The sequence below is a fragment of the Panthera onca genome, chromosome X, assembly GCF_046562875.1.
Source record: "Panthera onca isolate mPanOnc1 chromosome X, mPanOnc1 haplotype 2, whole genome shotgun sequence".
Taxonomy (NCBI): Eukaryota; Metazoa; Chordata; class Mammalia; order Carnivora; family Felidae; genus Panthera; species Panthera onca.
Genome location: NC_138357.1, coordinates 47,720,469 through 47,748,319, shown reverse-complemented (window position 1 = coordinate 47,748,319; position 27,851 = coordinate 47,720,469). Strand labels below are relative to the sequence as shown.

At 38.4% G+C, this 27,851-nt stretch overlaps 1 protein-coding gene across 1 annotated transcript; it reads right to left on the bottom strand.

Moving 5' to 3' along the window:
* Positions 1-947: 947 nt before the first annotated feature.
* On the bottom strand, positions 948-19,560 carry TAF7L (TATA-box binding protein associated factor 7 like). Its single transcript, XM_081792505.1, has 13 exons — positions 19,286-19,560; positions 15,809-15,876; positions 14,918-14,996; positions 13,286-13,419; positions 12,477-12,603; positions 12,187-12,242; positions 9,065-9,106; positions 8,121-8,268; positions 7,663-7,776; positions 7,017-7,238; positions 6,708-6,820; positions 5,504-5,563; positions 948-1,798 (listed from the first exon to the last, which is right to left on the bottom strand). Exons 1-13 carry the CDS (start codon positions 19,539-19,541, stop codon positions 1,754-1,756), a joined length of 1,464 nt encoding a protein of 487 aa, XP_081648631.1. The 5' UTR covers positions 19,542-19,560; the 3' UTR covers positions 948-1,753.
* Positions 19,561-27,851: the final 8,291 nt, after the last annotated feature.

The following is a 27,851-nucleotide window of genomic DNA, read 5'->3' as shown; positions in this document are numbered from 1 at the left end:
GACTTGAACTCACGAACCGTGAGATCACAACCTGAGCCAAAACCAAGAGTTGGGTGCTTAACTGACTGAGCCACCCAGGTGGCCCCCCTCTGCCTTCCTTCATCTGTAAAGGGCTATCTTCTTTTCAAACCTTGCCTCTTCCCCCACACCTTCTGCCTCTAACAGTCCTTTTCTCCCACTTCCCTTTCTTCTCATCTTTTAAAGCCTGAATTTCTGAAAAAAATATTTTTTTATATATCATCTTGGTTTTCAAGCTGTCTTCTAGCTTTTTTCCTAATCTTAACTTCATTTTGTTTGCCCTTAACATATCTTCCTTAGTCCTGCTTCTTCCCTGCATTTGCCCCCAGCATCCATTCCATCTTCCATCCTCCTCCACAGGGCCTGCCCATACATACTGACCTGAACTTCACTGCCCCTGGCTTATTAACTTGAACTTGGAATGGGAGCACTATAAGAGGCACAGAAAACTTGGGGAGTTCATTTCCTAGAGCAACACTGACTCCATCAATTGGGACCAGACCTGGGTCTAGCTGGACTACTTCCAGAAAACCCTCAGATGCCTCTTGGTCATAAGCATTATCATCCTTGATTTCTAGATGAAAAAATAACAGAGGCTCCAAGAGGTGTAGGGACTTGCTCAAGGTGAATGGAAAAGCCAGGATTCCAACCTTGTGTTCTTTCCACTACAACATAAATCAATGCAAATACTGCCATTTTGATCACTTCTCTAGATGCTTTCTCAAATTCCCAGTGCTATATGGTTAATGTGAGATGGTTTGCTTAGTTCATTAGGAGTTATCCCAAGAGCTCTTTAGAAGGATGCCCCAGTATTGACAGCATCTTATGTCATTTCCTAATGGTAGAGTTTATTGCTTGTCTCTCCAGTTTCCTTTTGGATATGAGTGTATTCATCATGGGGGCGGTTTAATAAAGTGACAGCAATCCAATTAAAATGAAGAATTTATTTATTGCTTAAAGAACACAGGCCAGAAAACTTTAACAATACAGCTGAAAAAATAAACCCACTCAGGGTTTTTAAGGGAGTCTTCACAGGCATCACAGGCATCTGATTTTTCCTAACCTTTTCTGATGGGGGTTAGGATAAAGAGGCTCAGAATAAGGATAACAACTCAGAATTTCATCTCTGTCCTAACTATTCTCTTAGCTGTCAAATAATAACCAGACACAATCCCTAAAAACACAACAGAACAAAGATAGCAGCAGCAAGAAATCATCCCTGAGCAGGAAAGCAGCCCCTATTACCTTAACAAAGGACACAAGCTGGTGTTAACTGCTGGGAGATAGGCACTTAATTCACTGTGAGAGGTCCTAGCCTTTGGTAGAAATGATTTGTTCCATGTTTTAGGAAATATTTAAAATTAATAGAAGAAGGGAACTGAAAACATACACAAACCAGCTAGCTCTATGGCCTTCAGGCTAGACTGTCTTTGGGAAGCATGGCTGAATCATTTGATAGCACCAACAGAGCAGAGGCAATGTAAGCAATTATCAAGTTGATAAAGAGAAGGGAAGTTCTATACTGAGTTGGGATTTTAGGTCTACTACTTTTTTATGTTCTGTCCCTTTCAACACAGCTATAAACTTCAAATGTGACTAGCATAAAAAGTTTCAGATCAACAAATAACAAATGACTTCGCATACGGCAATGAAAGGGACAGAAACACGTACAATTTCATCCAGTCTTCAGTCTGGATAGTGAATCCAAGGTTCATGTGCCAGGCTGAAGGCTCTCTTACTTCTCCAAAATAGATTTCAATTGTTCCCGGAGGAAAATGAGCTGTAGGGAGAGGCAGAAAAATATGAAAAATTGCTCTGAAATCTTAGGTTCCGTTACTTGATCTAGGATTTACTTGTATGAACCAAAAAGAACTACTGTAATTTGTATTTTATATGGTTATCTGAGGCTTGCAATGTTCCAAAGAACAGTGCCACAGTCAAGAATGCATGTACAACACTGCATGACGTTGTCTTTTACTGTGCCAAACTTCTAAAAAGAAGATTTCAAATTGAATATGCTTCAAAATTAAATATGCTTCTGATAAGACTTTGCATTTCTGTGAAGAGTGTACAGAGGGATCACTGTAGCCACATTTGAAGAGTGAGAAAATAAAGCAATTGGGATAGGCTTTTGTCCCACTGAACACATTGGATCTTAAACCAAGTCTTAGTTGCTGCTTCTTACCATGTTATGATACACTTGGAAACTGAACCAAAGACCTGACCAATATTTATTTATTTACCTATTTATCTATTTATCTATCTCTCTCTTTATTTATTTTACTTGGAATGGCAAAGTGACCAAAAACATTGAGAGGTATACTGTCTTTGGGACAGAGATTGGTTTTGAGTATTATTCAGTTTAGGTCACTCCATACCAGTGTAGATTTTCATTCTGTGAAAGAAAGGAATGGAGCATTAGAAAGTGATCCTATGCTGCACATCACCTACCAAATTACGAGAATTGCTTCTACAGTAATTTAGAGGCTACACTCTGGTGCTGACAGGATTACAACCACTGATTGCTCCAGTTCTTTCCCTTTTGTGGGCTCTCTTTCTCACCACCCCCTAAAGGAAGGTTTTTCCCCAGGTTTGGACTTCTTGCTAAACAGTCAACCTGGCTAACTCATCTATCCCCACAGCTTCAATGATCATTTCTCTGCATGAGCCACTCTCTAATCTCCCATTTTCTAAAGTGCTTCTAACTCAACGTGCTTCCAATTTAGCTCATCATCTTCTCCATCCCCCGCCCCCAACAATTCCCTCCCTGTTGTCTTCTGTTAGTGGCACACCATTTTCCAGTTACTCAGGCTTTGGACTCCTCTTTGTTCTCCTTTTGGGCCCATGAATCCAATCAATTGTTAAGCTCTGATTCCTTCCATCACTTGCATCTTCCTCTAGTATCTCTCCACTCAACAATTTCTCCTACATACTGCTGGCAGAGACATCTTCCTGAGTCACTCCCCCGGTGAAAAAGTTTTGGTGGCTCATTATGCCCTAAACAAAAAATCTCAACTCTAGCCTGTCATCACCATCTCTGAGCCACTATGCATGCTACTTTCTATACAGAATGCCCTCTTTTCCCTATCTCCTTATTAAAACCCCACTCTATCTTTTGAGGCTCCAGCCAAACAACATTTCTCTATGAACCAGCCAAACATCATTTCTCTATGAAGTCATCCCTAGTCTCTATGGACAAAAGTGAGACTTCATTCCTTTAAATTCCTGTCCTTCTCATGGATCTCTTCCCACCTGGAGGCAGAGACTGGGTTGTAAGCATTTTGTAGCTCCCTACTACAGAACCTAGCTTCAAGTAGCCTATAAATGAACTAATAAGGTAAAGGAATGTGAGTGAATAAAGTTCACAGCTACATTTCCATGTTGAAAATAGCACTCCCCAATACTATTTACATGGATGAAAACAAAGATGTTTGGTGTGTGCTAAAGCAATTTGGCGTTAATTGTTCACATGGTTGTTTATGAGCAGTACTTGGTTAAGTGATTTGCTGACTGGAAGGGAATATATAGAATTCCCCTGGCTTTGCTTGTATGTGTAACGGGGATGGGAGTTGGTGTCTCTATCTTAAGAGCCCCATGCTAAGCCCATCATCATATGGCCCCCAGTTCCTTTACGATTATTACCCTCAATTTTATAGGGCTGAAGCCAGCATACATCTTCTGTACAGCTACCTGACCCTCACTTATCCTACAGTACCTTCTTTTCAGTCTTCTCACTCTCTTGTGGCTTGAAATAATACAGCTGTTCAAGTCAGAAATCTGGCATGCATCCTTAACACTTCCTTCAACACCCAGTAACTGGCCCAACTCCCATCCATTCTACCTTTAAAATATATTCTCTCATATGTGAGTGTTTGTAGCAGCATTATTCATGATGGCTAAAAGGTGGGAACAATCCAAATGTCCATCAATGGATGAATGGATAAACAAAACGTGGTGTGTGTGTATGCTTACACACATGGAATATTAGAATATTATTCACCCACAAAATGGAATAAACTACTGATACATGCCACAACATGGATTAACTCTGAAAACATTATACTAAGTGAAAGAAGCCAGATACAAAAGACCACACATTATATATGTCCTTTTAGATAAAATAAGCAGAATAGGCAAAGTAGATGAGAAGGTACATTAGTGGTTGCCTTGGTCCGACAAGTGGTAGAAATTCAGAAGAAATGGGGAATGACTGGTATTGAATAGAGGTTTCTTTTTGGGTGATGAAAATGTTCTAAAACTGATTGTGGTGATGGTGGTGCAATTCTGTGAAAATACCAAAACCATACAATTTAAATGTATGGTACGTGAATTATATCTCAACAAAGTGGTTATAAAAACATTTTTATTGCAGTTAATATATATATATATTCTTTCCATAGCCACTGTCACCACCTTAGTTCAGGTTGTCATTTTCTCTTATTAGACTACCACACAGCCTCCTAACTGGCCTCCCTGATTCTAGTCTTGCCCCCCCCATAATCCATTCTCCAGATAAGAATCAGAGTGGTCTTTAAAAAGTTTAAATTAGGGGCGCCTGGGTGGCTCAGTCGGTTAAGCATCCGACTTCAGCTCAGGTCACGATCTCACGGTCCGTAAGTTCGAGCCCCGCGTCAGGCTCTGGGCTGATGGCTCGGAGCGTGGAGCCTGCTTCCGATTCTGTGTCTCCCTCTCTCTCTGCCCCTCCCCCGTTCATGCTCTGTCTCTCTCTGTCCCAAAAATAAAATAAAACGTTAAAAAAAAAGTTAAAAAAAAAGTTTAAATTAAATGTGACTCTCTCCAGCTTAAAACTCTTCAAGGGTTTCCCACTGCACTTAAGACTAAAACCCATCCTCCTTATCATGGCCTGCAAGGGACCATACACTATGGCCTCTGCCTACTTCTACAACCTTATGTTAAGTCATGCTCCTCCTTGCTTTAAATAGCCCAGAAGTCCTCAAAAAGGCCAGGTTCTTTCCCCCATGGGGGACCTGTCATATGCTCCACCCAAGAGGCTCTCCATTCCCTCTTCGCTCAGATTGACTCTTTAGGTCTAAGCTTAAGTATCACCTCCTCAGAAAGGCCCATCGTTTTAATTTAATTCCATTTAATTCAGGACTCCTTTTATTCAAATAGCACCACTGATGTTTTTTCCTCCTTCAAAGCACGTTTTTTTTTGCCATTTGCACTTCTCCATTTGTATGTTAATTTGTTCACTGTCAATCTTCCATGCTAGACATCTCCATGAGGACAAGTACTCTGTCTTATTCAACACGGTATGTACATCTTGTACTTTTCACTTAATAGGCATTCAGTATCTGCTGAATGAGTGAATTTTCACAAAAACCTTGTTCCAACCTGCTATCCTCATTTAGAAGATTTGGTCACTACTGATCCTGTGAAAGGAATAGCCAGAAATGACTTTGGGGGTGGGGTTGGGGAGTCTTTGTATCAAATGTTTTCTGGTTGATTTGAAAACACTTCTCACCTGCTCATTTTTTTCTTTTTCCTGTAACTTAAGCTGCTCCAGCACAGACTGTAAATGACTCTGGAAAACAAATTGTATAAATGATGAATGCTGAGTCTCAAAGGAAAAGAGAATGAAGTGAGACAAAGAGTTTGGCAAATAATTTGATAAGCAAACTGTCAGTCATAACAAAAGAGCACTCTTTTTAAAGGATTCAGAGTATAAAAACTGCATCCCCTAAGTACAGAGCCATCTGATTTGATTTTATAAACCTACACACGATATTTTTTTCTTGCCTTAAAATAAATGGTTGGAATGCCTTCATGTTACCTTTTTCTAGTTTAGCACAAATCCTTTGACTGTGGTGAACTATTAAAAAAGCTGACTTGGAATTTGGTGCTGACTCATTCATTTCCCTGCACTAGGGCAGAATATTATTATTCCTAACTAGTCCTCCATGCAACATCAATACAACTGTATCTTTCAAAGTGTGTCCACATCTATTATCTCACTTGGTTAATGTAAAGGACAATATTCTAAATAGGTACAGTTCTGTGTTGAGTTACTACATTTTGATGACTACGGCTCTCCAGAAAATGAAATCTGGCAAGGAATTTTCCAGATGCTTCAGAATTTCCCTCACTATAAAAAAGGATGTAAACATGGCCTAAACATCCACTTTCCTTTTGTTGAAATATATGTTAATAAAAATCAAGCAAGATATTTATTCTTGTTCAGGCATGCATCATAACATTTAAAAATGAACTTCGTTAATTTTCTTTCACTTCAATGAATACATTTTGGTACAAACAACATGATTCAATCTATGTCTTACCACTAGTTACTTAACCTCTTTGAATTTCAATTCCTTACCTATAAAATAAGATTAGCAACAGTACCTGTATTTCAGGAATGTGAGGATGAAATGAGATGATACATGTAAAATACTTAGCTCTTTTTGTGCCTTTCACATAACAGATGCTCAGTATTGGTAATCATTATCTCAAGTCTCCTTGTCTCTTCTCAAAAATTCTTGTATGAGATAATCAAAATTACTCAGATAAAAGGAAATAGGGCTATATCTTATTAGGGGTTTCTAAGAGGTTGTTTTAGGTCAAAAAATGAGTAAGAATGCTGCACAAGGATGATACAAGTTAGAAACACAAAGATGGGATTTTGAAAGTAGGATATCAAGGTAACTTTATTCCAGCCAACAAGAATTTACCTTGAGTGTCAGGTTTTCCACTTTCTTTAAGAGATCCCTCTGTCTTTGTGCTTTGCATTGAATCTCTTGGAGCTTTTTCTCCATGTAATGAATCTGCTTCTGAATATCCATGACTAACAGAGACAGACAGAAATTTTAACTAAACATAGCCCAAACTAGTGGACCAAAATCAAAGTCAACCAAAACTCCACTCCACATCTCAACCGTAACTTCTCAAACTTAGCCTTGCATCTAACACATGTTTAAAGTCAATCTTCAGCGCTGCCACCCACTCTGTCCCACCTCTTTGGTTTTTCCTCCATAACTTACCTGCTGAACTGGCTCCTTCCTTGGCCTCATACTGGCCAGATGCAAAGAACTTGGCCTGTAGCTCCCTTTCCAGATCCTCTTCATAATAATCTTTCTCAACTTCATCCTCATCATCGTAGTCATCTTCTTCATCTTCTTCATCCTCTTCATCATCCTCATCCTCTTCCTCATCATCATTGTTGCTACTAGAATCACTGAACATCTCCCGAAACATACCATATTCTATTGGTTTCAAGCAAGAGGAAGGTGAATCTATCTGAATCTTTTCAAATGACTCTTACTCAAGCTGCAGTTATCTTCCTTCCCTCAAATTCACTGGGGAACCAATGAATTTTATAAATAATTTTCTCACAGGAAGATCCTTCCCTTCCTAAGGCAATGGCAGGAAATGCAAAACACTAACATTCATTCGTGTATTCAGTGATCAAGACATTTAGAGTATGTAAGGGCCCATAGGAATTTAGGATACCAGGGACTGATGGGAGATTACAACACCAGTCTAAAACCCCTGAAGCACTGAAGGAAGAGGAAAGAAAGGCCAAGGCATCCTTTTTCTGTGATTGGCCTGTGAGTCTCTGGAGAATGGTCTTCTGCACAGTCAACACCTGCCTTCTCTGAAGCTCTTGTTTTGTCTTTATTAACATACCTGATGAGAAATGACCCTGCTTATAGCCACTTATTCCTGGGGGCATTGCAAAGCCTGGGATAGAGCCTTGACTTTCTATTTCTTTGGTTTCATCTTCAGCAATGACTTCCCATCCTGAAAGGAGGGGTGGTGGTCAAGGAACAAGCAGAAAGAAAGGAGAAGACACAGTTGAAAGGGAAGAGGTTCTCTGAGTGAAAGTGCTATTTAATTTGGTCCAACTTCAGGCCATCTGTATCTGGATTCCTAGTATGAAGAAGTACCTCCTATTGGATTACACAAGTAAATACATTTCTATTGTGTTAATTTACTATTCCCAGCTAGGAAGTAACATTTCTGTAACAAAAATCTGAAGTTCTACACACCAAAATTAGTACACAAATACCAGAAGTGAGGGCTTGTCAGCAAGTACATATGGGGCGGAACAGGCTACAAGGAAAATATTTAGTATAAAAGGATACGAGCACTGAGAGCTTCAGCATCTGAACACAGTAGTCTTTTCACTTCCTTTTCCACATCAGGAGATTCAGTGTATTGAACCAAAGCAGGGGAAGTGGGGATATCAGTAATGTCATTTAACACCCTGTGTTTTGCAGGAATGCCCTGCTCCTACATACAAATGAATTCAAATAATTAGGTCTCTTTAATATCCATCCAAATCAATTTCTACTTTAAGTAATGCTATTTATGAAGAAATCTTTGACCAGGCTCTAGGCTTCTGTATGGTAAGCTTATTTTTTTTCCCATTCAAACAAATTAACTTGAGACATTTAATCTTTTCGATCTGCAACTCTGTGTTAAAGACTTCTCTCAGAAGCACAACCCTTAGGCCTCAGTTATTAATTATTGGCCCTGACCCATACTGGCAAACAACTACAATTCCTTACTTGTTATTTAAAAGTAATTTGGCTTAAAGATCCAAATTCCCAAAGTTCACTTTTCCACATCTTTATTATTAAAGACTTTCCTATAAAAACTGGGTCTTAGCTACATGTTCTCCCTTAAATCCAATTTTAGACAATTATCTCCACAGCAACCAATTCGTCATGCTACAAATAGAAATTAGAACTTTGAGGGGGAATAAGCAATTGCAAACAACTGCTGGTAAAAGTGAATACTGGCTTCCAAAAAATGGCTCTTAAAATAAGTATCAGAGAAAAAAGCAGATTAGAATTCAAAGTCACTGGCCAAATTGTATCTTTTCCTCTAGGAGTTATCAGGCATTAAACAATGAATCCATTTTTAAGTGAACTAATTTAGTGTACCTGTATGGCAGTGGCAGTTAGAGAGGAGAATGAAGGCCAAAAAGTAACCTTTTTGATTTCTTTGATTTGCCTTAAACTAATGAGCTATGAAATAAAACACACTAAGGGTAAACAATAAAGTTATATAATGATAGCTCTACCTCAGGAAAGCTGATTTCTTCAATTTGTTTGAAATCAGTGAGCTATGAAATAAAACACAATAAACAATGAAGTTATTATTACAACCGTTCTACTTCACTAAAGCTTAAAGGATTCTAAAATTATTCTTAATTTAGTTTTACATTTAGTAGGCACTCAATAAGTACTGTTGACTGACAGTATAAAAGCCAAGGCAACTGTGTTCATGGAGTGAAAGATTCAACATAGTAAAGCTGTCAATTATCCCCAAATTGATATATAGGTTCAATGCAATTCCTACCAAAATTCCAACAAGGTTTTTATAGACATAGAAAATTTGTTCTAAACTTCAAACTTACAAAAAAAATTTATATGGAAAGGTACAGGCTCTAGAATGACTAAAACAATCTTGACAAAAATAAAATGAGAACAGTCTTCCTCATTTCAACATTTATTATATAGCTACACTGTGATATCAGTAGAAGGATCAACACACAGATTAATGGAACAGAATAGGGAACCCTGAAACAGACACACACAAAAATGCCCAGCTGATTTTGACAAGGTGCAAAAAACAATACAATGGAGGAAGGAGTCTTTTTAATAAATGGTGCTGGGGCAACTGGATATGCAAAGGCAAAAAAAAAAAAACAAACCTTGAACTAAACACATTTTTTACAAAAATTAGCTCAAAAATGGACTTCAGGCGTATATGTAAAATGTAAAACTTTTAGAAAAAAATAAGAGAAAATCTTCAGGATCTGGGCTAGGCAAAGAGTTCTTAAACTTGACACAAAGGAAAGATCCTTAAAAGGAAAGATCTATAGGGGCACCTAGGTGGCCAAATATGTAAGGAGCCCAAGTGTTAATTGATGGATGAATGGATAGAGAAGATATGGTAGGGGTAGCTGGGTGGGTCAGTCAGTTAAGTGACTGGCTCTTGATTTCAGCTGAGGTCATGATCTCATGGTTCGTGGGTTTGAGTCCCACATTGGGCTCTGCGCTGACAGTGCAGAGCTTGGGATTCTCTGTCATCCTCGCTCTCTGCCCCTCCCCCACTAACTCTCTCTCTCTCCTAAAATAAATAAACATTAAAAAAAGGAAAAATCTGTAAGTTGGACTTAATCAAACAAAAAACCTTTGCTCTTTGAAAGATCCTGTGGAGAAGAGGAAAAGACAAGCTACAGACTAGGAGAAAATATTTGCAAATTTCTACATATCTGACAAAAGACTAATATTTGGAATATTAAAAGAACTCTTAAAACTCAACAATAAATAAATCCACTTAGGAAACAGGCAAAGGGCATGAACAGACACTTCACTGAAGTGGATATATGGATGGCAAAATAAAAAAAAAACACATGAGATGTTCAACATCATTAGCTATCCGGGAAATACAAATTAATACCACAACAAGGTTACTACACATCTATCAGATGGCTAAAATAAAAAAGAGTGACAAACACCTAATTCTGGTGAGGACTTAGAGTAAGTGGATCACAGGTACAGTCTAGTGGGAAGATATCATGTTATAGCCACTTTGGAAACAGTATGGTAGTTTCTCATAAAATTGAACATTCAAGTACCATATGACCCAGCAATAGCACCGCTGCACATTTATCCCAAAGAAATGAATACTTATGTTGACACAAAAACCTGCATGTAGCTTTATTTATAATGGTAAAAAACTGAAAACAACCCAGACGTCCTTCAGTGGGTGAACAGGTAAACAAGCTGGGGTATGTGCATACCCTGGAATACTACTCAGCAATAACAGGAATGAAGTACTGATACATGCAACAACTTGCATGGATCTTAAGGGAATTATGGAGAGTGGGGGAAAAAAAGCCAGCATTAAATGTTACACATTGTATGAGTCCATTTATATGACATTCTCAAAGTGACAACACTACAGAGATGGAGAACATACTAGTGTTGGCCAGGGGTTAGAGACCGAGGGGTGGGGTAGGAGGGAGGTAAATGTGACTATAAAAGGGCAAGATGAGGGATCCTTGTGGTAACAAAACTGCACAGTATTTTGACTGTGTAGATGGATACATGAACATACATATGGGAAAAAACTGCATAGAACTACATGCACACATACACACACACAAGTAAAACTGGAGAAATTTGAGTAAGATTGGTGAATTGTGATAATGTCAATTTACTGTTTGTGATATTGTACTATAGTTTTGCAAAAAATTACAATGGGGAAAACTGGATAAAGGGTACATAGCATCTCTCTTTTATTTCTTACAACTGCATGTGAACCTACAATTATTTCAAAATAAAAAGTTAATTATAGGGGCGCCTGGGTGGCTCAGTTGGTTAAGCATCTGATTCTTGGTATCAGCTCAGGTCATGATCTCATGGGGTTTGTGAAATTGGGTCCCGAGTAGGGCTCTGTGCTGACAGTGTGGAGCCTGCTTGGGATTCATTCTCATTCTCATTCTCATTCTCTCTCTCTCTCTCTCTCTCCGCACCCCCCCGCCCAACCCCTCCCCCGCATACACACATGTGCTCCCTCTCTCTCTCAAAATACGTAAATAAACATTTTTTTAAAAAGTTAATTAAAAAAAGCAGACAAGCTACAATATTCCTGTAGCTTGCCCAAGATTCTACAAATTGGAGGTAAGGCTAGGAATAGAACCACAATTTCCAAGTCTCAGGTTCTAGATGGGTTCACTTTAAAACTAGATTTTGCAGGGCACCTGGGTGGAAGCCTCCAGCTCTTGGTTTCGGCTCAGGTCATGATCTCATGGTTTCGTGGATTCGAGCCCCACATTGGTCTCTGTGCTGGCAATGTGGAGCCTGGTTGGGATTCTCTCTCTCTCCCTTTCTCTCTGCCCCTACCCGATTCATACTGTCTCTGTCTCTCTCAAAATAAATAAATAAACTTTAAAACTAGATTTTGCAATTGAAAGCAAAGCATTAGCAGAAGTTTCAAATTCATGACACATCCAGATCCCTAAATGATCAGGTCTGTTTCTGTTCACTATATACTCCGAACTGCTACCGCACAGTGCCTGGCATTTAGCTCATAATCGATGTTTACTGAACATATAAATGAGTGAACAAATTAATCCCCAACTAACTCCTCTCCCAATCCACCCAGTAGACACAGAAATAGCATGCAACTAACCTTTTTTGTTGTTTTGCGGAACCTTTTCTTTCTGACATTCTTAAGTGGTGGAGTAACTAAAATAAATTCAACATGGTGAAATGTATATATGACTGTTGGTAGTCACATATCTATCTGAATTTGACAAAGAGAAAGCCACTGGCTCACGACATGACCCGTTCCTTTAAGAGTGTCTGGATGTCTAATGAACCAAACACCTAAGTGTGGTAACAGGTCCCTGGCTCACAAGTAATTAGGATTCAGTAGATTAAATGTAGTCAGCCAAAGTAAGCAAGGGACTGGTGACTTACTGCCATGCTTCCAGACATATTTTTGCTCTCTCTCTTTTTCATTTTTCATGACTGCGTTAAGGTCAGTAGAGGTAACTGATTCTTCCAGAGAAGAGTGGAGATCATCATCAGCAGTGCACACAAGCATCTACATTTAACACAGATGAAGAAGTTGACTATGGTCACGAATCCTGGATTAGAAATGAATCATGATCATTTTTACTACCAGAAATCCTGGAGCATAGTAAGCAGTAAGGAGGATAGTACTTGGCATTTCCAGAAAGCCAAGTATTACATATACATGCATATTAATTCTCTCTCTCTTTCTCTGTCGGTCTCTGCAACACTGTATATGGATTCTAGATTTTGTTTTTATTTGTTTGTTTTTAGCTCAAGTACTTACCACTTCAGAGGGAATATGTTAAGAACAAATATATCTTAGTATTTTGATTTAGAAGGCAAACAAGAAATCAACAGTTGAGATGATGAAAAAAACAAATATAAATCTCCAGAATTAACAGCATCTTGCTTTAGCAGAAAGTTCAGAAGAAGATCCCAGATCCTCATTTTTTTTTTCAGATGGCAATCATCATAAATGGCAAACCTGAACCTTTTTTTATATAAAAGCTATCTGGATAAAAGTCAAAAGTTATGGATCAAATACCAAACCAGAACATGACACTGTATTCCTGTGCAATTGAGCTGTGAATTAGAAATGATAAGCAGCCATTCACCAAGTGGAAAGGACTACTGAAAGAAAGAGAAAAGTAGGGAGAAAGGGATTCCTCGAAGGATGTAAGAACTAGTAGATTAAGAAAACTCATCCATACCTGAGAAATATCTGCTGTCTTATAAAAAGTTTTTTTATCAAGAGTTTTCAGGCTTCCAATAATGCAAGGCAAATCAACCAGCTTAGCAGTTAGTGAGACATCTTCTACATCAACAACTGCATGACGTCCATCAGCTGAAGAGAGGCAGGAAAAATTAAAGCCAACATCTTCCCAATGTACTCTTAAGCATCCTGGGGTTTAAGTAACGAAGACTTAAGTGGGACAGGCCAGTCTTTCAGCAAAACCTACTATTTCTCATAATGCTAGAATTGTGTATGTAATTGGTAACTTCCCAGAGAAAAGAAGGCAGGGTATATGGAGCTCTTTTTTCTCAGTTTACTCTACTGGATCAAAAGTAGCTAAGTCTCTTTGTAATCATTGTGAACTAAATGTGGATGAAGTGGCGAATGTTTCATTCTCATCCTGAAAGGCAAACTCCATTCTTTCAACCCCATTCATTTTGACCCCATTAGAAGCACTCAATTATGTCATTGTACATGGGTATTTTCAAAGGGTCAAGTGAAGGAAGGGGTGATCCCAGAAAGGTGCTAGTATATCTGAAGTTATAATCTCTAGTTAGCTTCACCAAGATAAGATTCTACACAATATCCATACACTGTAGGAATATATATATTCATATACTGACAACTCTGAATCCTGCCCAGATGTCTCTAACTTTTGCTCGTCCCTTAACACAAGAGGATTCAAGTAAAATCTTCTAATATTAAGTGAAAAAATAAAAATGCAGAAAGATGCTGGACATGGTGCTTTAATTCTTTCAATTAACTTGAAAGATGTAGGGGATTTAAATGTTGGTATCATGAATAAAAATTTTGTCTGTAAGGAAACAAGGAGAAACAATTATTATTAGTTATCTTTGGCATTAATGTTGGGGTACTGCAAGGAGAGTTTCACTCCTCTTTTTGAACTTTTATACTTAAATTTTCTTTTTCCTTTTTGATCAAACTGGCTAGTGGTTTATCAATTTTGTTGATTCTTTCAAAGAACCAGCTTCTGGTTTCATTTATCTGTTCTGGGGTTTTTTGTTTGTTTGTTTGTTTTGGTTTCGATAGCATTAATTTCTGCTCTAATCTTTATTATTTCCTGTCTTCTTCTGGTTATATTTAAATTTTCTAACCATGAACTTGTATTACCTTTTTTAGAATGTCAATAAGGGCTACCTGAGTGATGGGATTATAAGCCATTTAAAATTTTCTTCTTTATATACTTCTCTGTATTTAAAAATCCTAATAAATATTATTCAAAAGAGAGAAAGATATGTCACTGTTATAAAAAAAAAAGTACAGGACATTCATTTATCATTACCCTCGACAGTCAGAAATCACAAAGTTTGTATGTAAGAGACAAACAGAAGTATACAAATCTCACCGTTGACCTCCCGCCAATTCTTCCTTATACACAGCATAATAATTACCTCAAATTACATAATTTCTACTTCCTTTCCTCAAAAAGAAGATATGAGAGTGACTTAAGCCTCTATTAGGGTCTTCAAGGCAGAGACCATATTCTGCTCTTTGTCTCATCCTTAGTATCTAGTATAGTGTCTGGTACATAGCAATCCCTTAATAAATTAACTGTTCAATGTATGGTAGACGGGTATTTGCTACTTACAAGATAAGTCAATTTTTAGTTTATCCTTCATGGCAACACTTCCAGAATGTACCATCTTCCTGACAGTAAATGCATGTTCCTAAAAAGGAGGTAGATTGAAAAATCAGAAGGATGAATTGTCTACTTGGCAGCTAATAGATGTATTACAGACAGTCATCCCTTAAATAAAACCTTAAATCTCCCAAATGTTAGGAACAGTGTCATGTACCATGACATATGGTGCGCTAAGTCAAGTTAGGATGAGGCTGACTCTAATCTCATTGTTGGTTTTTAGTAGCTACAGTTAATGCCTTCTTCAAGCCCTACATTCCTGCCTCTCACTGCTGCCCTTCAGTTGTAGTTGCTAAGTAAAGGCTTAGCTGCAGTTTACTGGGTATATTAATTAGCCCTAATTGGGGAAATATCTTTCTGAAGGTCGTCCTTAATACAACATTCTTAGACTAAATACTACTTGAATGCAGGTATCAATGGGGGAAGAGACCCTAACACAATGTTCAGATGAGCTTCAACAGCCTTGCATGGTGATGAATTTGAGGAAATAGTGATGGTCCCTTTCACTGCCCCTTTTGAGGTGACAGAAAGGATTTTAAAGGAGTCTTATCATGGCTGTTCAGTGAACAGGCTGTTAGCACCTCTGGTAAGTCACTGGATCCCTCACTGTCACAGCCCTTTGCTAGGAAATCAACCCACATGATAGGTGGCATGTACAGGATGAAAAAATTCTGCTAAAAGAGTACACACTAGAATAGGACTGTATAATAAAATGTGATTCCTGGGAAACAAATGTTCTTAATTTTTATAGCCTACCTTAAATAGAAATGCTACAGAATCCAAGCAGAGCTAATACATATGCACTGAAGATATGTGGTCTGAGATACAAGGGTTTCTTACCAGTGGGAGACGCAATATAAACTGGTTCTCAAGTTCCTGAGGAGGTTCATCCTGGCTTTTACTCATCTCTTGTTTTTGAGTTCATGAAAGCAAACACAAAATAGCAAGTGACCAAAAACTCATCTTGCCCCCTCTGCTGACCACTTCTGGTAGTACTGGTTACATTATACAAGATCTTGCCCACAACCCTCACTGAAACATTGTGTGTACAGCTCTGAAGTACCTTACGTGACATAACTTGATTATTTCTAAAAGTCACTTGATCTCCCTTCCAATATATGTAGACTTTCCAAGGATAGCCCAAATTACATGATAACAAATGAAGTAAAGTTGTTATGGAACATGATTTAGTCTTCTTTTTTTTTTAAATTTTTTAACATTTATTTTTGAGAGACAGAGAGAGACAGAGCATGAGCAGGTGAGGGGCAGAGAGAGAGGGAGACAAAGAATCCGAAGCAGGCTCCAGGTTCCAAGCTATCAGCACAGAGCCCGATGTAGGGCTCAAACTCACAGGCCATGAGATCATGACCTGAGCTGAAGTCGGACGTTTAACCAACTGAGCCACCCAGGCACCCCTAGTCTTCTTAATGATATTGCTAGACTCTAAGGTAAAGGACTACAATTCATCAGCGCTATGATGGCTACCGAAGCAAACTACATGCCTCTGCAGGGAAGAGTGCCAAAGTCCAGAATCAACCAAAACCACTGGCACAAGTGTTCTATGATGATTTGAAGGAAAAAAAGAGCTTAATTTTTAATATTTCATTCACCTTAATGGATTGGTATGAATTAAGCCCAAGGGAGAGCAGGCAGGTTCTATGACTCTAAAGTCAGCATCAACAATTCTGAAACTACTTTGTTTAAAAGTTAGGAGTCCAGTTCTTACGACGAGGCTATCTATATGAGTACACTTAGGTTCATGGAATGGGTACTTTCTTGAAGGGGTGATATGACAGATCATAAAATCCAATTTAATTTATTCATTATTAACATTCACTGTGTACATTCTATATGGCAGGCACTTCATTGAGTGCATTAGGTCTATTATTTTATTTAATCCGCACAACTACCACTTACTTGAAATACCCCTAAGAAGTTATTTAAAGGAATTCTAAGATGGATCCTTTTATTTTAAAAATAAATAAATATTTATTTATACTGGGTGGCTCAGTCGGTTAAGCGGCCAACTTTGGCTCAGGTCATGATCTCGCAGTCCGTGAGTTCCAGCCCCGCGTCCCTGGAGCCTGTTTCGGATTCTGTGTCTCCCTCTCTCTGACCCTCCCCTGTTCATGCTCTGTCTCTCCCTGTCTCAAAAATAAATAAACCGTTAAAAAAATTTTTTTTAATTTAAAAAATAAAAAAAAACTTCTGTAAAGTGAATAATCCCATCCAAGTTGATTTTTATTTTTAATCTTATTTTCCAGCTATTTGGGAAAAATCTGTAGTGGCTTGCACGTTGCATTTTAGGGCTCACACTTCTGAGGAAATTTTTTCTGAAAAGGTAGAAAGAAAGCAATATACATATATGAAAATAGACAAGATCTTCCTATGTTCTAAGGACATTATGCTACATACCAAGTTATAAAATCTTGTATTTTAAATTAGATTAAAATCCCCAGTTAACCACAGCTCCCTAATACTCTGTAAACCATTTGAATCTCACTTAAAAGAATTGCAACCCTTTTTAAAAACACTTAAAGTGAGTCTGAGACCCTATTATGGTGAAATCATTCACCAGTCCTTTAGTGTGACTTCAGAAACCACCAGAAAGGCATAGAAAGCAAGAGAGGTCAGCAGCAGAAAAGGAGACACCCAGGATGAGAGGAGAGAGATGGATTATTTGTGATAGTCATTTATTTTCTTCCTGCTTCATACAGATACACACACACATACACACACAGATACAAAATCTAAATGTGAACATAGCAAAAATTTAATTAAAATAAAGTAAATTAAATAAAAACCTTGGGGCTGGGCACATTGCCTAACAGAACGGACAGTTGCAAACACAAGGTTGGGAGCAGAAATACAGATTATTTGAAGAACCAGCTGCTAAGCAAGATTTTATCAGATCAGAAATAACTTTTAGATTTTTCAGAACTAAGACTAAGGTATTTTGTTCATTTCAATGCCTTACTGGCAACTCCTCTCAATATAAAGGAAAGAATGTAAGAATTGAAACTATTTCAGAGAAGGTGGACAACCTCAGTTGAAATGAGTCTTAGTTATTTTTAAAATTTGTTACTTTCATCTACCCAATGAACCGGTTGTATTGTATTTATTTTTAAAAAAGGCATCCATTTTTTTTTTCAGACAAGCACTCTTTAATAAGTAATTAAACTAAACAGGACCACTCTCCACCCCCAGCTCCATCTCGTTTCAGCGGAATCAGGATTGGAATTAGAATTATAGCTAGCTGGAGGGTGCCTAACAGCATGCTCCAGGCAGCACAAGTCAGCACAAGCCTAAATTGGTATTTTCTCAAGTTCATAGCCACTGGCTGCAATATGAGGCAATGACCACTTCATCCTTATCCCAGGAGCGCTAAGCTTCCAAGGAAGAGTCCAGCTCCTAGGCTTTGATCCAATTTCCCTGGAAAACCTCCCGTGGGACCAAGGGGCCCCGAGCCTTCGCGCCTAGCCGTCCAGGCGGGCTGGATAAGGAAGTCCGGTGCGCGGGAGCTGGGCGCTGACCCGCCCGGGAGCCCTCTGACCTCCTGACTCACCCGCTCCTCGTTGATTTACGCCAGGACCGGAAAGGCTGCGCAGACACTCTTCCCCAGAGTGGGGGTGGGGGACGGGTTCCGGAGGGGGCGTGAGTGGGCTCCCGGGCGGCGGGCGTGGGTGGGCTCCCCGGCTGCGGGCGTGGAGGCGGGCTGCGGGCCGACGGCGTTGGCGACAGGTAGGAGCCGCGCGCGCCGCCCCTCCCCGCCTAGCCACGCCTCCGCGACCTGGCCCCCGACCCGACCGGCGGGTGGCCTCGAAGCAGCGGCCAGTTCACCGCATGCCGAGCTGGAAGGTTTGAAAGGCGCTGAGCGCAGCGCAGTGTGGGGGTGGAGGAACCTTGCCGAGCATAGTTTCAAAACCAATTCCTTTTACAGCGGGGCGACCTTCAGGGAGGCCGCGGGAGTGTTACCGGTGCGCAGTAGTATTTGTAAAAGGGGTGGCACATTCAGTTGCTCTTCGAATCCGTTAAGTTGGCCAGATTTGTCCCTTAGCAAGACGACCTCGCCTGGTGACAAACAGGCCGCCACGCAAAACCATTAAATAACTACAATCCGCGCCCAAACTACTCTTACATAATTAGCCTTTCCCTGTTCCTCAAGAGCGTCACTAGAGTACATCTTTTGGACAGGGACACACGTGACACCGATTATTTCTCCTGAAGGGAGTCTCAGTCCAAAGAGACTTCTAGTAGTTCACTTCCCCCAAAGAATTCTCTTAACTTGTGAGGGAAAAAAAATTTAACACCACTTACCTGTCCCTTCCAGTAAGTTTTCCTCAGGAGTTTTGGCAGCAATGTCGGTGCCGCCATCGACATCGGCTTGGGTGCCATCGGCAGAAGTTTGGGTGCCTTCATTGGTGGCAGTTTCGGCCCCCAGGTCGCCAAAGTATTCAGCTACGCTGTCTTCAGGAATTTGGGGATCTTGTGAGCCCATTACTTCTGATGTTGAAGCTGTTGGTGTTGAATCACTTTCGAAAGAATTGGGAGGCTCCTCCTCACTGTACTCCATGGTCGACCCGTGGAGATTGTAAAATGGCTTCCCGTTCAGTCATGTGACCTTGGAGGTTCCAGAACTTTCATAAAATGATGTCAAAGGTATCCTCCTTAAAGACATAGGTATAATATTAGAGACATTAGGGGTCCCGGTTAGAGATAGTAGCTGTGAAATCTCTACTTCCTAATATGCATCTAAACTGAATTGTAAGGGACAAATATGTTTGCAAGACTATTGTACAATAATTTCTTCTGGATACAAGATTTTTTAAAAAAATCATATCCGTGAAGCTAAATTATCAGAGTTTCAGACCTAAACAAAACTGTTTTGATCCCTTTTGGAATCCATCTGCTGATCTTTACATCAAGGGTTGAAATACAAAATTGACCAATGAAACTCATTTTTTCATGTAGTGTAGTATGTTCTTAAAGGCATTTATATAAAAAAAATTCTTTAATAACTCAAAGGAAAACTTCCATTTTCAGTAACTGAAATAGCTGAGTAATTATTTTTTGAATCATACAGACCATGTGAATTATTTAATTAACTTTCCTTGTGATGGCTGCTAGGAAGCTCAGAACCTATTTTGCAACCCAAATCTACCAACTGTGAACTTTATTGGCATATGCTGTTCTTTCTGTTGTATTAAATAACGATATTCTCTCCCAATTCCCTATTTTTATCTTGTAACACTGAAACCTGCTTCAAAACATTCTTTATTTTGGGGCGCCTGGGTGGCTCAGTCGGTTAAGCCTCCGACTTCAGCTCAGGTCACGATCTCACGGGTCCGTGAGTTCGAGCCCCGCGTCGGGCTCTGGGCTGATGGCTCAGAGCCTGGAGCCTGCTTCCGATTCTGTGTCTCCCTCTCTCTCTGACCCTCCCCCGTTCATGCTCTGTCTCTCTCTGTCTCAAAAATAAAATAAAACGTTAAAAAAAAAATTTAAAAAAAAAAAAAAACATTCTTTATTTTTTATTTATTTCTTTTTAAAGCTAATCTCTACACCTAACATGGGGCTTGAACTCACAACCTGGGGATCAAGAGTCACACGTCCTACAGACTCAGCCAGCCAAGGCACCCCTCTTTTTCTTAAAAAGAGAATCAGAAGGGCACCTGACTGGCTCAGTCGGTAGATCATGCACCTCTTGATCTTGGGGGTTGTGAGTTTGAGCCCCACATTTGAGTGTAGAAATTACTTTAAAAATATTAAAAGAGTGAGATATAAATAATAAATAAAAATAGTACCCTGACAGAAGTGTCACAGAGAGCATCCCTGTAGGTAGAGTAAGGGAATATAGTAACTATTCAGGTATAAATTTGATCTTCCAACAAATGTTACTTGAGAATCTCATGTGCCAGACTTGATTTTAAATATTTATTACATGTTGAAAATACGGTAAGAGTTTTGTGGAAGGAGGCAAAAATTACCCGTAAGATACAAGCATACGTATATGTAATTTTTTCCTTTATGCCAGATTTCCAGCCCCTTCTTAAGGAAGAATTGGATGAAATGTGCAAGAAGGAAAAGGACATGAAAATTGTGGTTTCTCTTCCTGGGAAAAGGGTGATCCAACAAGTAGCACTGATGTACAGATAACCTGTCATATACATACTATCATATTGTCAAATACATACAGACTATATTTCTGGGTTCTGTTCTGCCATGTTGCTGTCTTTCCAAAAAGTTCTTCTGGACCCCATCCCCTCCCCTAACTGTGGCTCCGATCAATTTCATTATTATAGCAAATATGCAGTTGCATGTATTCCTTCAGCAGAAATGTATGGAGTTATGTGCCAGAAACCATTCTAAGGTTAATAATAGCTAACATTCATTGAGCACTTATTTAGATGCTAAGCTCTTTGTTAAGTGCTTTGTATGTATTATTTAACCCACACAATTGCTCTGTGAGTTTGGTGTGACTGTGATCCTGGGTTTTTTCCAAATAAGTAAACTGAGATTTGAAAAAGTTAATTAACTTGACCCATGTCACACATGTAGTAAATGGCAGAGCCAATACATAATTTAAGCCCAGGTCCCTTCACTCTGTGTCTTTGTTTACATAGACTTCCCCTACACAATTAGATGTACAGCAATTCCCCATTTTCTGTTCCTCCTAGCTCCTGGTAACTTCTATTCCACTTTCTGTTTCTATGAATTTGCCTATTCTAGGTACATCACATACGTAGAATCATATAGCATTCATCCTTTTGTATCTGGCTTCATTCACTTTGCTCATGCTGTGAGTTGGGAAGTATTTGCTGCTCATATGTTTTAGAATAGTTTGAGAAATGTAGGCAGTAATATGTTTAATGTTTGATAGCATTAATCAGTAAGGCCATCTCATTAAGTTTTTCTTTGTTGGGAAGTTTTTGATGCTGACTTAATCTCCTTATTGGTAATAAATCTGTTGAGATTTTCTATTTCTTTATAATTCATTTTCAGTATTTGTGTGTTTCTAGGAATTTTCCCATTTCATCTAGGTTGTCCAACTTGCTGATGTACAATTGTTAATAGTATTCTCTTATAATCCTTTTTATTTCTGTAAAATTGACAGTGATGTCCCTGATCTCTTTTCTGGTGTTATTAATTTAAGTCTTCTCTCTTTTTGTTTTAGTCTAGCTAAAGGTTTCTCAATTTCGTTGATATTTTCAAAGAATCTACTCTTGGTTTTATTGATTTTCTCTATTTTTATTCTCTATTTTATTGATTTCTGCTCTAATCTCTATTATTTCCTTCCTTCTGTTGGCTTTAGGTTTAGTTTATTTTTCTTGTTTCTTATAGCGAAAAGTAAGGTTGTTGATTTAAGATGCCTCTTATTTTTTAAATTTTTTAATGTTTATTTATTTTTGAGAGAGAATGAGTGGGCAAGGGGCAGAGAGAAGGGGAGACACAAACACCAGAGCAGGCTCCAGGCTCCAAGCTGTCAGCATGTAGCCTGACGTGGGGCTTGAACTCACGAACTGTGAGATCATGACTTAAGCAAAGTCAGATGCTTAACTGACTGAGACACCCAGGTGCCCCATTCTCTTATTTTTAAATGTAAGTGTTTATAGCTACAACTTTCCCTGTTAGCACTGCTTCTGCTCCATCCTAGAAGTTTTCTTATGTTGTGTTTTCACTTTCATTGTTCTCAAGTAATTTTCTAACTTTCTTTATGATTTCTTCTTTGGCCCAATAGTTATTTATTCTGCCAATCTTTCTGCCTTTTTGATTGAAGAATTCAACCATTTGCATTTAAAATAATTTCTATTAAGGAAGGCCTCTGACATTTTGCCATTTATTTTCTACATGTCTTACAGTTTTGTTGTCCCTGATTTCCCTTTGTGTTTAGTTGATTTTTGTGGTGACAGGTTTTGGTTCCCTTCTCATTTCTTTTTGCTTATATTCTATAGATATTTTCTCAGTGGTTACCATGGGTAACATGTTACTATGGATGTTACATATAACATCCTAAAATTATAAAAAATCTAATTTTAATTGATACCAACTTGACTTTAACTGTGTAAAAAATGCTACTTTATTTATAACTCTGTTCTCCCCTTTAATGTTATTAATGTCACATATTACACCTTTATACATTGTGTGTTCAATAACATAGATTTATAATAATGATTATGTGTTTCTTTTTTAAATATTGTAGAAGATGAAAAGAGGAGTTACAACCCAAAAATATGATAATTCTGGCTTTTAAATTTGCCCCTGTATATCCCTTTGCGTTGTTCGTATTTCATCCTATGCCTTTGAGTTACTGTCTGGTGTCCCTTCATTGCAGCCTGAAGGACTCTGTAGCATTTCTTGTAGGTCTACTAGTAACAAGCCAGTTTTTTATCTGGCAATGTCTTAATTTCTACTTAATTTTTGAAGGGTAGTTTGACAGATACAGAATTCTTGCTTGACAAGATTTTTTCTTTCAGCACTTTGAATATGTGATCCCATTGCTTTCTGGCCTCCATGAGTTCTGAAGACAAATAGGCTATTAATCATACTGAGGCTTTCATGTACATTATGAGTCACTTCTTCCTTTATGCCTTCGAAATTCTCTCTTTTGCTTTTGACCATTTGACTATAATAGATCTCAGTGAGGGTCTCTTTAGTTTATCCTGCTTGGAGTTTGTTAACTTCTTGGTGTGTAGATTCATGTATTTCATCAAATATGGGAAGTTATTGGCCATTATCTCTTTTTTTTCTTTTTTTAAAAAATATTTATTTTTGAGAGAGAGTGCACACATGTGCACACAGGGGAGGGGCAGAGAAAGAAGAAGACAGAGGATCTGAAGGCTCTCTGACAGCACAGAGCCTGATGCAGGGCTTGAACTCATGAACCATGAGCCGAAGTTAAATGCTTAACCGACTGAGCCACCCAGGCACCCCAGCCATTATTTCTTCAAATATTCTTTATTCCCTCTTTCTCTGTCATCTCTTTCTCTGGAAATCCCATTATGTATATGTTAATATGATTGATAGTGTCCCACCAGTTTCTGAGTTTCTATTAATTTTTCTTCATTCTTTTTTCTTCCTGCTCCTCAGATAATCTGGATTGATCTATCTCCAATTTCATTGGCTCTTTCTTCTGCTTGCCCAAATCTTCCTCAAAACTCTCTCCTCAAGGGAATTTTTTTATTTCAGTTATTGTACTTTTCAACTCCAGAATTTCTTTTTTGGTTCCTTTTTATAAATTCTGTCTCTATTGATATTCTCTATTTGGTATGACATTGTTCTACTGGTTTCCTATAGTTCTTTGCTCTTGGCTTCCTTTAGCTCTTTGGACATATTTAAGACAGTTGATTTAAAGTCTTTCCTAGTAAATCCAATGTCTCTCCAGGAAGTTTCCATTAATTTCTTTTTACCTGTGAATGGTCATACTATCTTATTTATTTATTTTTAATGTTTTATTTATTTTTGAGAGAGAGCGTGAGCAGGGGAGGGCAGAGAGAGTGGAACAGAGGATCCGAAGTGGGCTCTGCTCTGACAGTAGTGATCCCGATGTGGGGCTTGAACTCATGAACTGCTAGATCATGACCTGAGCCAAAGTCAGACACTCAACCGACTGAGTCACCCAGGTGCCCCATGGGCCATATGGGCCATACTTTCTACTTTTTTTGCATGCCTTGTAATTTTTGTTGAAAACTGGTTGTTCTGAATATTATAATATGGCAACCCTTGAAATATTATTCTCTCCACACCCCAGGGTTTGTTTTTTGCTTCCTAGTGTAGGTTGTTGTTGTTTATTTGTTTAATGACTTTTCTAAACTATTTTTGTAACGTGTCTATTCTGTAATATGGCCAGTGACATTTGTATCCCATTAGCTTAGTGGTCAACTAGTATTTTGACAGATGTCCTCAAATGCCTGGAGCCAGGAAAAGAAAACCAGAAGAGAAAAAAGAGAAAGAAAAAAAGTACTCTCCCAATTTTTGCAGACTGACTTTGTGTTGGAGGACCCCTTCAAAGATTAGCCAAACCCATCTACAACTCTGCTTTAGCCTTCCATTCTTGCTTGCACAAATCCTGAAGGTCAGCTAGAAGTGAAAGCTTAGGTCTTCTCAGGTCTTTTCTGAGCATATGTGCAGCTCTGGGCATGCATGTGGCTTTCTCAATTTCCCAGTATACATGAGAGCTGTTAAAAGCTCTTATTCTCTCACATATTTTCTTTCATAGCCTCTTCTTTCCCAGGATTTTCAGGCTATCTATTGGTTGTCCTGATTATTATCCCTTTCCCAGGCTGCTCCAGACAATATTTTGCCTTTAAATGCTTTTGGCAAAAGCTACCCAGGAAGCCCTGGGAATGCTCAGAGTCAGGTGAAATAAAGGCAGGTCCTTATGCCAGTCCTTGAGGGAGTCACTAGTCAGGTTGAAACACACAACCACAATCTTTGAGAATAAGGTCCATATTGCTCCTTCTGGTGGTATCAACCTGTGCCAGGAGTGCAGGATGTTGTCTTCATGGCTGCCGCTGACCTGGGGAGTGAGAAGTTGGTAGGCAGGTGATCAGAAACACTACTGCACTCTTTTACTGCAACATAGCCACTTCTTTTTCATTAAACTTTCCCCTACTTGTTGTAAGATTTGGGGGTTTTTTTGTACTACATTCCAGAGTTCCGCAAAAGTTGACAGTTTTTACCATCTAATTAGTAGTTTTCATGGAGAGATAGAACCCAGGAGTTCCTTAGTCTGCAACTTTTGGTAATGTAACTTGACAAGAATAGTTGCTATAAACTGTTTATTATCTTCCAGAGTTTTTATAAAGTTGATTTTGACAGTGACAATTTATTTCCTGCTTTTATGAAAGGAAGAACTTTTGCAGTTTCCTACTCCATCATTTTTGCTGATGTCACTCAAACACAGAAATTTTTTGTATCTGGACAAATTGCCCATCCCGGTATTTTATCCCACCAGAGAATCATTGCTGGAAGGAGACAGTGTCTGACCATTCTGACTTCTACATTGGCCTAGTGTTGGCTCTCAGCTCCAGCATTTTCATTGGAGTAAGATTTATCTTAAAGAAGATAGGACATATTAAAATGACCAACAACACTTCTATTAGAGCAATCTAATTTTTGTAAAAAAGAGCATTTAAAAAAAAGATTATTAAAAGATTATTATTATTATTATTAAAGATTCTGTCTCTCCCTCTCTGTTTTCCTCTTCCCCACTTGCACTCTCGGTCTCTCTCTCTCTCAAAAATAAATAAACATTAAAAATTTTTTTAAGATTATTTAGGGGCATCTGGCTGGCTCAGTTGGGAGTACATGCAACTCGTGAACTTCTGGTCATGAGTTTGAGCCCCACATTGGGAGCAGAGATTACTAAAAATAGAAAAATAAACTTAAAAAAAACTAATTTAAAAAATTAAAAAGGTTAGTTTTTCTTCTCTCCCACTTGCTTTTCTTTCCATTAACACATTTGCTTTCTTTTACTTGTCTGTATTTTATCTTATTTTTCAATTAACATGCAAGTTAATTTTATAATCAGAAAAAAATCAAGCTTTTTCAAAAACAGGTAAATATCCTGTTTCATAAATAGAATAAAAGAAGTTTCATGAATGTCATAGGAAAAAAATCCAAGCTCCTTACTAAAGCTCATAAAGAACAGTTACATTTTTTAATTGTTTTTTTCACCCGAAGAAAAAGATAAATAGTTGCATTATTACTTTATTATATTAGTGTTCTAGAATTGACAATTAATAATTTTTCTGCCTTCCCTTAGGTCATGGTAGTCATACATACTTGAAGGAATGGTTCTTGTAGGTTGAACTAATATTCAGTAACCACTCTTCAGTTTATAACCTACTGGAATTCTATTTAACCCCATGCTCATATAAAAAACAAGTTTTTTTTTTTCAGAGATCACAGTCAGATTTAGAATAAGCCAATAAAGGGACACCTAGGTGGCTCAGTCAGTTAAGTGTCCAACTTTGGCTCAGGTCATGGTCTCATTGTCCATGAGTTTGAGCCCCATGTCGGGCTCTGTGCTGGCAGCTCAGTGCCTGGAGCCTGCTTCAGATTCTGTGTCTCCCTCTCTCTCTGCCCCTCCCCCACTCATGTTCACTTTCTCTCCCTCTCAAAATAAAAAAATTAAACATTAAAAACTTTAGAATAAGCTGACAAAGATTCAGGATTTCTCCTTTTCTCAGATATTTTCAGTAAAATCTCATTTCCTCCCATAATCACCTGCATACTCACACAGAAATAGTCACATAAGCATTACTTACTTTTCCAAAATAAAAAGTTATCTCGAGTATATATATCTCTCTCTGCCCTACATTCAGATCTGTTTCTGTGTAGCTAAGTCAAAAGCAACTTAACTTCAGCTCTCATTGACTTGGCCTAGAGTTATGATTGAGTCTTACTGTTCAAGGCTTGCACTATGGGTAAACAAATTTCCCAGAAAAATTCTCCAAATTAGGGGATATCCTGGGAACAAATAGCAGAAAGAGATAAGGATAAAGTTAATGTCAGACTCTAGAAATTGGAACTGCTTATGAACCTTTCAATAAAATCCTGCCTTTTTGTTCTTCTCTTCTGGTAGAAGTAGTGCTTTCTTAATCATAATGAAGTAGAAATTAAATGCTTATCTACTGCTAATTTCTCTGGACAACGTGATATATTTTCTTCTTATTTACCCAGTCATTTGCACACATTTGCTGATACTTTGATTGGTGGGTCATAACACATTAGAAACTATCAGCCTAAAAAATAAACTATCAATCCTGGCTCACTGGAATAGTGATAACTACTAGGGCATCAGTAAGAACTATCCTATTTGATAGCTGCTGTGGGATTTATTTAATTGGGAAAAAAACACTACTGGAATTTGGTAGATGCTCAG

Excerpts from the sequence above, each read along its gene's own strand:
- TAF7L (XM_081792505.1), bottom strand. The coding sequence starts at position 19,541 with ATGGAGTACAGTGAGGAGGAGCCTCCCAATTCTTTCGAAAGTGATTCA. Across the intron at positions 14,997-15,808 it reads TTATATTGCGTCTCCCACTG|GAACATGCATTTACTGTCAG; the intron begins GTAAGAAACCCT and ends CCTCCTTTTTAG. Across the intron at positions 12,604-13,285 it reads AGACAGCAGATATTTCTCAG|ATGCTTGTGTGCACTGCTGA; the intron begins GTATGGATGAGT and ends TGTTAAATGTAG.